This window comes from Falco biarmicus, chromosome W, assembly GCF_023638135.1.
Source record: "Falco biarmicus isolate bFalBia1 chromosome W, bFalBia1.pri, whole genome shotgun sequence".
Classification (NCBI taxonomy): domain Eukaryota; kingdom Metazoa; phylum Chordata; class Aves; order Falconiformes; family Falconidae; genus Falco; species Falco biarmicus.
Window position 1 is genome coordinate 22,011,911 of NC_079310.1, and position 12,606 is coordinate 22,024,516.

Consider the following 12,606-nt stretch of genomic DNA (forward strand, 5'->3'; position numbering starts at 1 on the left):
CATGTTTTGATTGATACCTTTTCCCTAGTGCTCTGGGCAACGGCGCAAGCTGGTGAAACAGCACGGCATGTAATTAAACATATGCATGCTGCCATTATGGCACTTGGAGTGCCTGCACAAATCAAAACTGATAATGGCCTGGCCTATATTTATCGGAACTTTACTCATTTTTGTCAACTTTGGGGTATATGTCCTATCACAGGCATACCACACTCCCCCATGGGACAGGCCGTTGTGGAATGAGCGCATCAAACACTGAAAGCGCTTTTGCAAAAACAAAAAGAGGGAGAGGTATTGGGCCCAGCAGAGCGTCCTGCAAAAGCGATATATGTATTGAACTATTTACGGTTTACAGGTGATAGAAATGAACCGCCAGTTTTGGTTTTGAGATCTGGGGTAACCCAGTGTGGAAATAGTGTTTTTGTTCAATACAGAGATGTCTCTACAGGAGAATGGAAGGGACCTGCGGAACTAAAAATGATGGGGCGAGGATATGCTTGTATTGTTACAGATACCGGTGTTAGATGGATTCTGAGTCGCTGGGTGCGGCCCTGGAAAGGAGATCTTAAGAATAATGAAGCAGAGGATCAGGTTTAATTTTTTATGTTTTACAGGACATGGGTCAATGTCAACGGTAGCCTTATGTTCTGAGGCACTTCAAGGACACCAACATCGACTGAACTTGGCATCTTGACCCCGTTGCTGACAGCATTACCGCTGGCAAACAGTGAAGCTTTTGGTCTTTTGCCAGATTTGCCGTTGTTTCATGCAGCTGTGTGAACGCAGCCACTCAGCACAGAACAGAACAAGGAAAACGGCACAGCTTGTAGAGAGTATGATCTGAACTGCTGACCTTGGGTTTTAATACATTGAGCATGGTGTGACAAGAAGACTTGGAGAGTCATGTGTGCATGTGATCAGGATAGTGTGTTTAAATGTCACTCATGTAGTGAATGGGTTGTGTTTTATTCTGAAGCGAGCGGGTTGTCTGACTTTGTACGTGTGTCAGCATATCGGTAATCTGCTGTTAATATAGAAAGGCAAACACAAATACTTAGAGAATAACAGTAGTTTTTTGAGGCTTTAAGCTTAATTGAGGACCTTGGGCAAAGGGTTTTAGCAGAAATTAGTTTCATGCTTTTATAACGCTTAGCTTTGCAGTGTATTAATAGAATAACAATGATAGTTGATAAGGTTTGTGGACTCGGAATAAACATTCCTTGAAGCTGGCAGGTGCATCAGAGCAATTGGAAAAAGGAGGTAAAACGATGGCAACACCTTAAAAGTGGAACACAGTTATGTTAATTTGTTTTCTACCAGGTAGTGAGGGCATTTTTGACATTTTACCCAGAACGAATATTTGGGTAACATGGGCAAACACAGCTGGGGTAACAGATTTTTGTCTGAGTTTGCAACAAGCGGATAACCCTATTCAAACCTGTTTGATTAGTATTCCATTAATGTCAGTAGGAACCATGAAAGATCATGCAGATCTATTCGAACCTTTGATGATACATGTAACGGCGATGTACAGGTGCCATCGTTAGCCACTGTTATAGCCACATCCTTTTTCCTCCCAGGAGGAATGTCAGCCATAAATGCAAAAAAACCCAAAAACAAAAAAACCCCACAGATTAGCATGTTGGGGCCAGAAACAATTTATTTTGATTTCACAAATGATAAGTTAGCTACTTACTGATGTAGATAATGTTAGACATACTACTTTGTAGAATAGAGCTGCCATAGATTTTTATTGTTAGCACATGGACATGGTTGGGAAGACTTTGAAGGGATATGTTGCTTCAATTTGTCTGATCACTCAAGGAGCATAGCTCAGCAATTGGCAACACTGCACGAGAATATGAAGCATGTTACTGAAGGACATGATCCTTTTTCTGACTGGCTCAATGGTCTTGGACTAAGGGGATGGTTGCAGACTGTAGTTAAAGGAGCACTGGTAGTGTTGATAGTGGTTTTGATTTTGATATTGTCTCTTCCCTGTTTGTTTCAATGTTTGCAACACATGATGAATGGGTTAATTAAATGGATGTTCGAGAATGGGGTCTGGATTGCTCAAAACAAAAAGGGGGATTTGTGGAGTGGCTGGAAGAAAATGGGCATATTATGAGCAATCGAGACCAAGTAACTTTGTTGTAATAACAGGCCGCTGCTGTAACAAGCTGCAGCTGTTGTGAAGGACATATGCAAGGCCAAGAGAGACAAAGAAACTGTGTACTGGCAGAGAGATAAGAAAGTTGGACTGAAAGATGAGAAAAAGCAGGATGCCTGCGTAAGGGGGGAGCAGCGTGTGGGCACCACACCAGGACCAATCATAGGGGAGATGGGAGCGTGTGAACAAGTAGTTTTAGCCTATCACCTTCTGCATAACAAAGCCTGCGTAGCGTGTGTATCTTTTGCTGGGAGTATAAATTGCTGTAAGTCTTTTAATAAAGTGGCACTAACTTGATCACATTGGTCGTATAAGGTGTTTTTGAACCTTCTGCATCAACACCATGGGATTGTTGGGCCAATGGAATGAGTGTTGGCAAGATCCGCTACATGTCTTAGAGTGGTTATTTTTATATGTACAACCACAGAAGACAGTGAGTACTCAGATTGAACCAGTATCAAAAATCATCACCAAAGTATGTACACGGTGCGTTCAGCTCACGGGCCAAGATCCCTATTACTCGATAATTCCCATTGAATGTGATTATGTAAGCTGGTGTTTGGCCAACAGTTTACCATTTCAGTTGGATCTGTAAGAATTCAAGGGACAAATATCCTATCATCTTCCCAGTTATAAATTCTTACAAACTTATTCGGACATAGAAATACTTCAAAAGCCGCTGGTAGCAGAAAGCCCAGTGTACGGCCCTACAGTCTTTACAGATGGTTCTGGGAAATCGGGAGAGGCAGTGGTCACTTGGTATGATGGGAAGCAATGGCAAGAATTGATACACTTGACACAGGGGTCACCTCAATTGGTTGAACCTAGTGTTGTCATTGTTGCCTTTAAAACATTTTCTTGATGTGCTGTAAACATTGTTACAGACTCTGCTTATGTTGCGGATGTTGCGCAACGCATTGACCGTGCACTGCTTAAGGAGGTAAATTCAGAACGACTATTTTTTTTATTAAAAACATTATGGGTAATAGTGAGTCAGCGTACACATAGATATTACGTTCTGCATGTCTGTAATCACACCGGATTGCCAGGATTCATCTGTGAAGGAAATGCCTGTGCTGATGCTCTTGCAGCTCCCACTTAGACTCCTCCAGTGCCAGATCTGATACGACAGGCCCTCATATCTCATCATTTTTTTTCATCAGGGGGCTCAGGCACTGGTCCGTCAATTTAGAATATCTTTTGCGGATGCAAAATCCATCATCGCTGCTTGTCTAGAGCGTCAGCGATTGGATCCTGGACAGATGTTTCCACGAGGGGTCAATCCACATGGATATCAGTCCTTGGATCTGTGGCAAACTGATGTCACACATGTGCCTTCTTTTGGTCGTTTACAGTATGTTCATGTCTCCGTTGATACCTTCTCAAAAGTCGTGTGGGCATCGGCCCATACTGGGGAGAAGGCTCTGGATGCCATTTCACATCTTTGACAGGCTTGGGCTGCTCTGGGGGTTCCAAAGCATCTCAAGACAGACAATGGACCAGCATATTCATCTGCATGCATGGCCAAATTCCTTGCCTCTTGGGGGGTAGAACATGTTACTGGCATTCGCATTCCCCAACTGGCCAAGCCATTGTGGAATGTGTTCATCACCCTTTAAAGCTACTTCTTGAAAAACAAAAAGGGGGAATGTGTTCTGAGACTCTGTGTGCTCATCTATGGAAAGCTGTGTATACATTGAATTATTTGACTGTGCTGGCTGGGAAAGAATGTCCTGTGATTATCTCTCATTTCTTGTCTTTGCAGGGAGGAGATCCTCCTATCTGAGCAAAGGTCTTAATGTGAGACCTACAGACAGGAAAATGGACAGGCCTGTGGGATTTAATTACCTGGGGATGAGGGTATGCTTATGTCTCCACAGATGCAGGGCTGTGTTGGTTTCCTGCTAGGTGTGTTAAGCCTGTTTCAGATCCTAGAATTGATAAGAGGACATCAGATACCGGCTGTCCCATAGATCCCTTGAGAGGGTAGTCACAATGTCTGGGTGACCCTGATGCAGAGCCTGAATCAGACATAGCTTTGTGCCTTCTTAACTCAACCTGAACAGCCTTTCCACACCTCCTGCCAAGGGCCCTACAATGGATGACAGACACAGCGTTTTTGGTTATAAACAAAAAGGGGGAATTGTAGAGGAATGAAGATAGTGGGTTGATTAGCATTGATAATATGCAGCTGTGGCCTTGCCTAGAAGGCAGTGGCTTGGTTGACATGGATGATGTGCAGCTGTAGCTCATTCCTGCTAAGTGTTTAAATAGCCCTTTAATGGATTAAATGTGTTAACCTACTGTAAAGGGTTGAATGGGTGAGGACTAGCGTGGTTTGACTTCTGGAGGAAGGAAATACAACACAGACAGTAGAATCTGACCAATGGTAAAGCCTTGTTGCAGCCTACTAGGTTTTTTGTGCTGCAACACATATAATTGGTTAATTACTAATCTACAAACACACTGAACTTCTTGCATTTCTTTTCCTCTCTTCTTTCTTATCTCTGTGAGTTTCATGTTCTCAGCTATCTGCTGAAGTGGCGTCGCGCATCTGCTCCAGCCTCACTTCATATCCTGTTTTTCTTCCAGGTGTTCAGCCAACCTTATTTTTCTTTCCTTTTTAGCCTTCAGGGTCCTTCACAAGCATCGTGGCCTCCAGCACTTGCTATAAAGCTCTCTAGAAAACATTTAGGATTTTAGGAGACTCTGAGTATCTTTGGCTTGCTGGAAGCCCCATAGTGTCAGTCCTGAACCTAGTGATAGGAATACTGAATGCACTTTTCATGTCCTGGAACTGGTGGAATTCTAAGCAATAAACTGTAACTACTACTCCAGTCCCTGCTGCAGCTGCTCCAGCTGCCCCTCCACCCTCTGTGGCCACTCCAGTTCCTGTGGCAGGTGCTGTAGCTGCCCCTGCTCCAGCCACTGCAGCCAGCACTGCAGCTACTCTAACCCCTGTGGCAGGTATTCCAGCTACTTTTGCCCCCACAATGAATGATGCAGAAGACTGACTGGTGTCATTGTTAGTGGCCCCTGTAGATAAAAGAAATGGGAAGCAGCTCCTTTGGTAAAGGAGAATGAAGGCGCAAGCTCATCATGTGAAGAAGATGAAGAAAGCAAACAAGAGGTAACCTCTCAATCCTTATCTTTGAACTGTGGGATATGCAGAAAAATTATGCCTGTCAATCAGGTGAACAAATTCTCAGTTTGTTGCTTTGATGCTGGGATAATGGGGCTAATAGAATAGACTTGGAGGATAGGGAAGCCAAGCAGCTGGGATCACTTTCTAAAGAAGGGGGCATTGATAGGGCAATTGGAAAAGGAGTGCAAATCATCAGTCTTTGGAAGTGACTCCTGTCAAGCATGAAGGAAAGTTATCCCTACAAGGAGGATATTACATGTCCCCCAAGCAGGCGGACTGAAACAGAGAAGGGTATTCAGTAGTTGAGGGAATTAGCTGTGAAAGAGATGATCTATTATAACTTGAATGATCCACAGTCACCCACAGATCCTGATGAAGTCTGATACACACATCCCATGTGGTAGAAATTGGTACAGAGCATACTATCAGCATATGCCAACTCATTGGCTGTAATGGGTTGGTCAAACACCGTACCACCAACAGTGGATGAAGTGGTTCATCATCTCCAGGATTATGAAGATAGTGTCTCTATCTCCATCATCTCAGATGTGGAGAGTCTGATCCAGTGGCTTGACAAGAATATGTCCTACTTTCCACCACTAAAGACTCGCATCTCAGCTATCAACCATAGACGCCCTTCTGTTTTGGAGGGAGGATATAGAAAATATACACCACGGGGTGCCCTGTGGTTTTATCTACGAGACCATGGGGAGGACATGAGGAGATGGGGTAGAAAACATACCTCAGTCCTGGAGGCCCGAGTGCGTGAACTACAAGGAAAACCAATCACAAGTAAAAAGTCTTCCAGGAAGGCTTCTGCTCCAGTCTCCAGAGGATGTTTTCCTAGACAGAGTGATAGGGCTGACTTTACTCTTGATCCTGTGAAAAGGAATTCTAACCCATTCTGGCAAGACATAAGTGAGCGGAACCGTTTCACGTTGCATCTGTTTCACACTGCTTGCCATCCTAGTGGGGAGTCCCTAGACCAGGATTAGATTGGTCTGCGTTTGTGTCTGGAGCTGCACTGATATAATGGGGTTTTACAGGTCCAAAGTACTGAATAGGAGGAAAAAAAAAGCCTAGGAAGATCATAATGTGACTTCTCCTCTTTTGTGTCCTTTCCTATCACTCCTCCCCTCAGTGGGAAATGTGTGAAGTATCTTATCTGGTTGCTGTGTTATAGATTGTTGTACTAAGTTGCTTTCCTTGCTGTCTTTGTGCTCATACTCATTACCTTCCAAAGATTTTTGAAAAGAAGCAATGAATAGAAATGGTGCACATTTTGAGTTAAGCTTATCAGACATGCACTCATGCTTGACTGACTAAATGAAAGATGTCGGTGGGGTTTAAGATTTTGTTTTTAATTGAATGTCTGAGCGATGATTTTGTGGGGTAGAGAAGGTAATACAAAAGGATAGGCTAAAAATGATGGTTGTTTTTTTTATTGACTGTCACTTAGCAGGAATCTTTGAACACATTCACTAAAACTAGCACTTTTTTTTTTTTTTACAGCTTCTGGAAAAACATAAGAACACGGAAAGCATGGTAGAGCTGCTTGAACTGTATCAAATGGAAGATGAAGCCTACAGTAGTCTTGCAGAAGCTACCATGGAGCTCTACCAATACTTACTACAACCATTCCGAGACATGAGGGAACTTGCAATGCTTAGAAGACAGCAGATAAAGGTATGGTAAAGGTAACTGGACTTCTTATTAATGGGGAAATAATGTTTTTCAGTTACTATTTACTATTTTTATTATGCAGTATATGAAGTGATGGTTTCTCCACTAAATGTTGACCCTATTTTTCTGGTTCTTTCACTCAGAGGAGTGCTTTTGAAGAGTGAGAATGTCTCTGATATGTAGCTAACCATGAACTGTTTAACTTAGTATGTTTGACTATTTAAATTCACTGTTGAATTTAATAGGTGAAACTTACAATATTGTGATTACTGGAAATACTAATACATAAAACAGAGAGAGGCACATGTATGTGTGTCTATGTGATTGTTAATTCTTTTAAAAGATACTACAGGAAGTTTACTTTTCTTTGTAGTTTTCTGAGATAATCTGATAAACCATAAGACATCAGTAGCTTCTCATCTCACGTTGTGAAACACTTAAACATGGAAGCATATTAAAAATATGTAATTTGTTGTAACACTTTAACAGTTTATTTTCTGAAGAGCTAAAAAAGTATAACCAACTGAAGAATGGGTTTGCTTCCTTTAACCTGTATTGCAAATGTCATTGTTTGACACCTTATTCAGTTAGCCAACATTGTTTTTACTGGTTTCAATTTTAAAATATACTATTTTTCTCTGTCTTTGAGTATAGAATGAGGGAGGCAGGCGAGAAGACTTACAGTTCCAAAACTAGTTTTTCTTTTGAGCTATTGTTGTGTCTATAAGGTAATTTTTCAGAAAGTTCAGCAATCTGAAACTAACTCTGTGAGGTAATGTAATGATATTTGAACTAAAAGTGCTTTTCCCCCCTGAATGATAAATGTTGCTGCATAGAGAACTGGGATGAATATTTTTTGCAGGTGTTTTATACTGTTGAAGATTATGCACAATCCATTTAATAATCCTTCTTCAGATTGATGAAATAGTTCCCATTTTATCTGAATTTGTAGCTGTAGCACAGGAAAAGATTTTTTTTAATTGAATTTTTTTTTGTTCTTTTGTCAAGCAACAGAAGATAAATATCATATTGAGTATGGAACATGAATTAAGATTATTTTCCCTGAAAGAATAACCTTGGTAAACTTCAGGGGCATGTTCTGTGGTTAATTACTTTAGTTGTACATAGTTACTTCTACGGACATTAAGTTCTCTTCCTAACTTGGCAATTTTTGAGTTATAAAACTTGGTCATCTGTATTATATGGTAGAGAAAGATGCCATCTTTTTTTTCTTTCTTTTTCTTCCTTTCTTTTTCTGTTGTTTGAGAGAAAGTAGTACTTGTATCTATGATGACAAAATGTTACACTGGGTAGCTAGGGTAGAGGAACTGGTTTATAAACAGAAATTGTGCATGCAATGGTTTGTGTTAACTTGCTGTATATTTTTCTGGATGGCTTAATAATGGAACAAAGATTCTTAGGTTTCTGTAAACCCTTATGACAGGGATTAGCTCCATTTTCATGCATAACAGGAGTATTTCTGATGCTTAATACCTCAGTGAAATGGGAGTTGTGAACACAATACTATTTAAATATAAAGACTGACAAGGAGAAAGATAAGTTTGAATATAGGGCAAGGTAAGGATGGAAGAAACTACAGAATGAGTTACTAAAATGAAAAAACTTACAAGAATAATTAAGCTTGAATAAAAAAATCAGTATTTACTCAAGATTGACTATGCCTTCTGTAATTTATTTAACATTTTTAGAGTTTTTCTGTATTAGGTATCTGTCTTTGATTTGTGGAGAAGTTGTTTTAGTTTTTTAAGAATTTAGGTTTTTAAATAAGTATTTTAATTAGTTTATTTGTTTTCAGGGTGAGATCAGGAGGAAATTAATTGCTTTGCCTATAATCTTTGAGAACAGTATTTAGTGTCCTCTTGGAGCAAGACCTAAAAATGGAAGATGTATCATCTGGGTGTTAAATTTCTGCTGTTGCTGTGAAACTTTAGGCAAGAGACAAGCCTACAGGAGGGAAGGGAGAAAAAACCCACCAAATTCTGTGTGTTCAGAAGAGCCTCATTAGAGTAGGACAGCTGAATTCTCTGCAGATTCCTTCTTTGGAAAAAAACAGAACAAAAGTTCATAACAAACATTTAGAAACTTGAAAATGCAGATTACTGTTGTCCATGATAGAAGTCTTTTTTTCTTTTTCTTTTTATCTTTTATCTTGATTGTATGCTAGATTTTCAGGTGTATTTTGCCTCATTTAGTGTGAAGGATGGATCGTTTAGTATGGGTGAGGAATGAAAGCTGTACTGTGCAGCACTTAAATATTGCTGAATTTGGAAAACATAATGAAAAAGGTAGAAGATTGTGGAAGGAGAAAAGGATGGCTTATTATGAAGTGGAGTACAACTCTGGAAAACTGACTTCTGCCAAAATTTCTATTCAATTATGTACTAGTCATCAGACCCTATAACAATGCATTCAGCAGTGATGTTTCTCTTTTATTTGGGTTCATAGCTTCAAGTAACCTAGTTTTGTTTTTAGAAATGCTTAATATTTGTAAGTGCTGCTCAAATCCATGGGGGCCTCCTTCTAAACATGGCAAAATGCTTACCAGATATCATGCATTCTTGAAAAAAGTGAACATAGCAAACACAGCAGTGTTTGGGACCTACTATTCTGTTTTTTAAATAATATGGGAATAATCCTGCTCGCCCCAAGGCCTTTGGGGGACACACAAATAAAAGCCAATTTGTAGTGAACTGTATTATCAAATTGAGAAATGCTCACCAAAGAAGCAATGCTGTATTCAGTTCAAGATTAAAATGTAAGATATGCTTACTAGACATATTCTGTATGTCTAGTATGACCATATTTTGTATGGTAAGTGTGAAAGGTTGTATTGATAAACCAGACAAACACTCAGAACTGTAATTATGTTCACAGAATGCTGGAGAAGGTATAATAAAGGAATTGAAGATGGTATTGTAATTTATATACATATAAAAGCTGTGCTGAATTTGTATAGACATTTTTAAATGTCACTATTTCTGGACTGTTGCTTGTTTAGATGTAATAATATGTAAAGACATTCAACCAGTGAGTTTTAGCATGTTAATTTCACTGTTTGGATTACTTTTCCATTTCTTCTAATTTCAGACTCTAGGATGTAACATAGGCACCAGGCAAGTGAAGCTTGATATTCAAATGTTGTATTATATGTTTTGCTATCTGTATATTTCCACCAAAATTCTGAAGACAAGTATAAACTGAAAACCAGAGTGCAAACAATATTTATAGATTATTTTATCTAGCATTTTGAATTCTAAATGGATTTTAAGATGCTCTTTTTGCTAGAAATCAGACTTCTAATGAACTAAAAAAAGCTGTAATATTTTTGATCTTAAAAATGTTTCACATTTATACCCACAAATTTTTCATTTATCAAAATGGATAATTTCCCTGTGAAAATTTAGCAATTTTTTGTATATTAAGAATACACATTGCCATAGCAGAAAAGTGGGAAGTAGTAGGCATCAGTAGCTGGAAACCTGAAGGTGAAATACTTCTCCTAAAATTTGGAAGAAGCAGAGTTAGCCACCTGTGCTTTGGTGCCTTTGATTTCAGATAGATAGTTAAATCTTATATTTTTCAGATCCTCCATATATACTGCAGTCTTCTTCTGAAAGTATGGAGAGGAAGGACCAGTTCTAGTGGTTGATATTTAGCTATAGAACTTACTGACAAACTAATAGGATAAAGCCTTAAGCCCTTTAAGACCAAGATATAAAGTGGTCTTTGATAGAGGTTGCCAAATATGGTTATTTAAAAAAAATAAAAAAAATAAATCTTTCAGAAGAATAAATCCATGGGCAAAACCCCAAAGCCTTTTACGTATGTACAGTTGTATTCACTGGCCTTCACAGAGAAAGAAAATACCTTCTTTGAATTTTTATGGTCTTAGAATTGTGGACCAGTACTTCACAGTCATGGTGAGTAGGCACTGTGTTTGATCAAAGGCCAGGTGAAATCAATGGGAGGCTTCCTTTTGTTCATGCTTTTTTCTCTTTTTTTAAATGGGCTTCGTATTAGACTACAGATAAAATGTAAAATAAGTTATATAACCTACACATAGATGCCAGCAAAGCTGACACAAGCATTCTTGAAGGTCTGAGTTGGACAGGATTTGCTTAACTAACTGAGCACTGATAATATCTTGATACAGGTGAGAGACTACAGTCATCATAATCTCTCAATTAATCTTCAGGAAATCATAACATTAAAATGTAGTTATACATTAAACATTTAAAAGCATTCTTAGTTTCATTGAATACATATTTCGTATCTTCACTGACATGTTAATTTACTTAAATGTGATGGGATTTTAAGGACTTTAAATATACTAATGTTGAGGTCTAGCACTAGAAATAAGAGAGCTGGATATAGCTTGATAAAGCATTCTACAATTCCAAAAAAATGAATTATTAGTCTATGTTGTACTTCTCTTTCAAGCTCCATTAAGCAGATACTAGTGTAGTTCAATATCTAACTGGTTCAAATGTCTATGGATTTATTTGTTGGTTTACTACTTGGTGATGAAGTGCAGTTATGACTCTTATGGCTATTTTGACTTTGATTTGTGTAAAATGAAATACTTTGAAATAAATTATGTTGCACTGAACAGTTTAACTTTTAGTTTATTTTTTAAAAAATATGAAACAAGTTCAAAGGAGAACATAAGTTTAGTGATGAGGATAGCTAGCAAAACAGAGAGAATTATTTAAAAATTACTTAAGAGAAATACTTGGGGAAAAAAAGTCCTTGAGTCAACTGAAGATCTTTTTGGGAAGGGAGTGGACATCAATGCTTCTGTCCTGGTTTCAGCTGGGAGAATTAATTTTCTTCCTAGTAGCTGGTACAGTACTGTATTTTGGATTTAGGATGAGAATAATGTTGATAACACACTGATGTTCTTAGTTGTTGCTGGGTAATGTTTGTACTAAGTCAAGGACTTTTCAGTTTCTCATGCCCTGCCAGTGAGAAGGCTGGAGGGGCACAAGAAATTGGGAGAGGACACAGCCAGGACAGCTGACCCAAACTGGCCAAAGGGATATTCCATACCATATGACATCATGCTGAGTATATAAAACTGGGGGGAGTTGGCCAGGGGGAGGATGGATTGCTGCTTGGGGACTAGCTGGGCATTGATCAGTGGGTGGTGAGCAATTATATTGTGCATCACTTGGTTTTTGTCCTTGAGTTTTATTTCTCTTTCTCTATTTGTTATCTCGTTTTTCATTACTATTATTATTAATAATAATATATTTTACTTTATTTCAATTATTAAACTCTTCTTAACCCACAGGTTTTACCTTTTTCTGATTCTCCTCCCCGTCCCACCAGGGGGTGTGGGGGGTGAGGGGAGTGAGTGAGTGGCTATGTGGTATCTAGTTGTCAACTGGGGTTAAACCACAACACTCCTTTCTGTTGTCCAACTGGGGCTCAAAAGGTGGAGATTACAACAGATCTGACCAGAGTACATTAGAACAAATTTGTTATAAGAATTCATTGTATTTGTTTAATAGTTGCTGGTCACACTGTTGATTTATTTGCTCTCAGAGTTGTTGTGCTTGTTCTCAGAGTTGCATTATATAACACC

The 12,606-nt window shown here is 38.9% G+C and overlaps 1 protein-coding gene across 1 annotated transcript in view; it reads left to right on the forward strand.

Annotated features, from left to right (window-relative positions):
* Positions 1–12,606, forward strand: part of LOC130142015 (junction-mediating and -regulatory protein-like) — a 122,687-nt gene that overhangs the window by 45,734 nt on the left and 64,347 nt on the right. Inside the window, exon 2 of the mRNA XM_056323406.1 lies at positions 6,828–7,001. Within this exon, the coding sequence (XP_056179381.1) occupies positions 6,828–7,001 (174 nt within the window). The remainder of the gene's footprint in view (positions 1–6,827; positions 7,002–12,606) is intronic.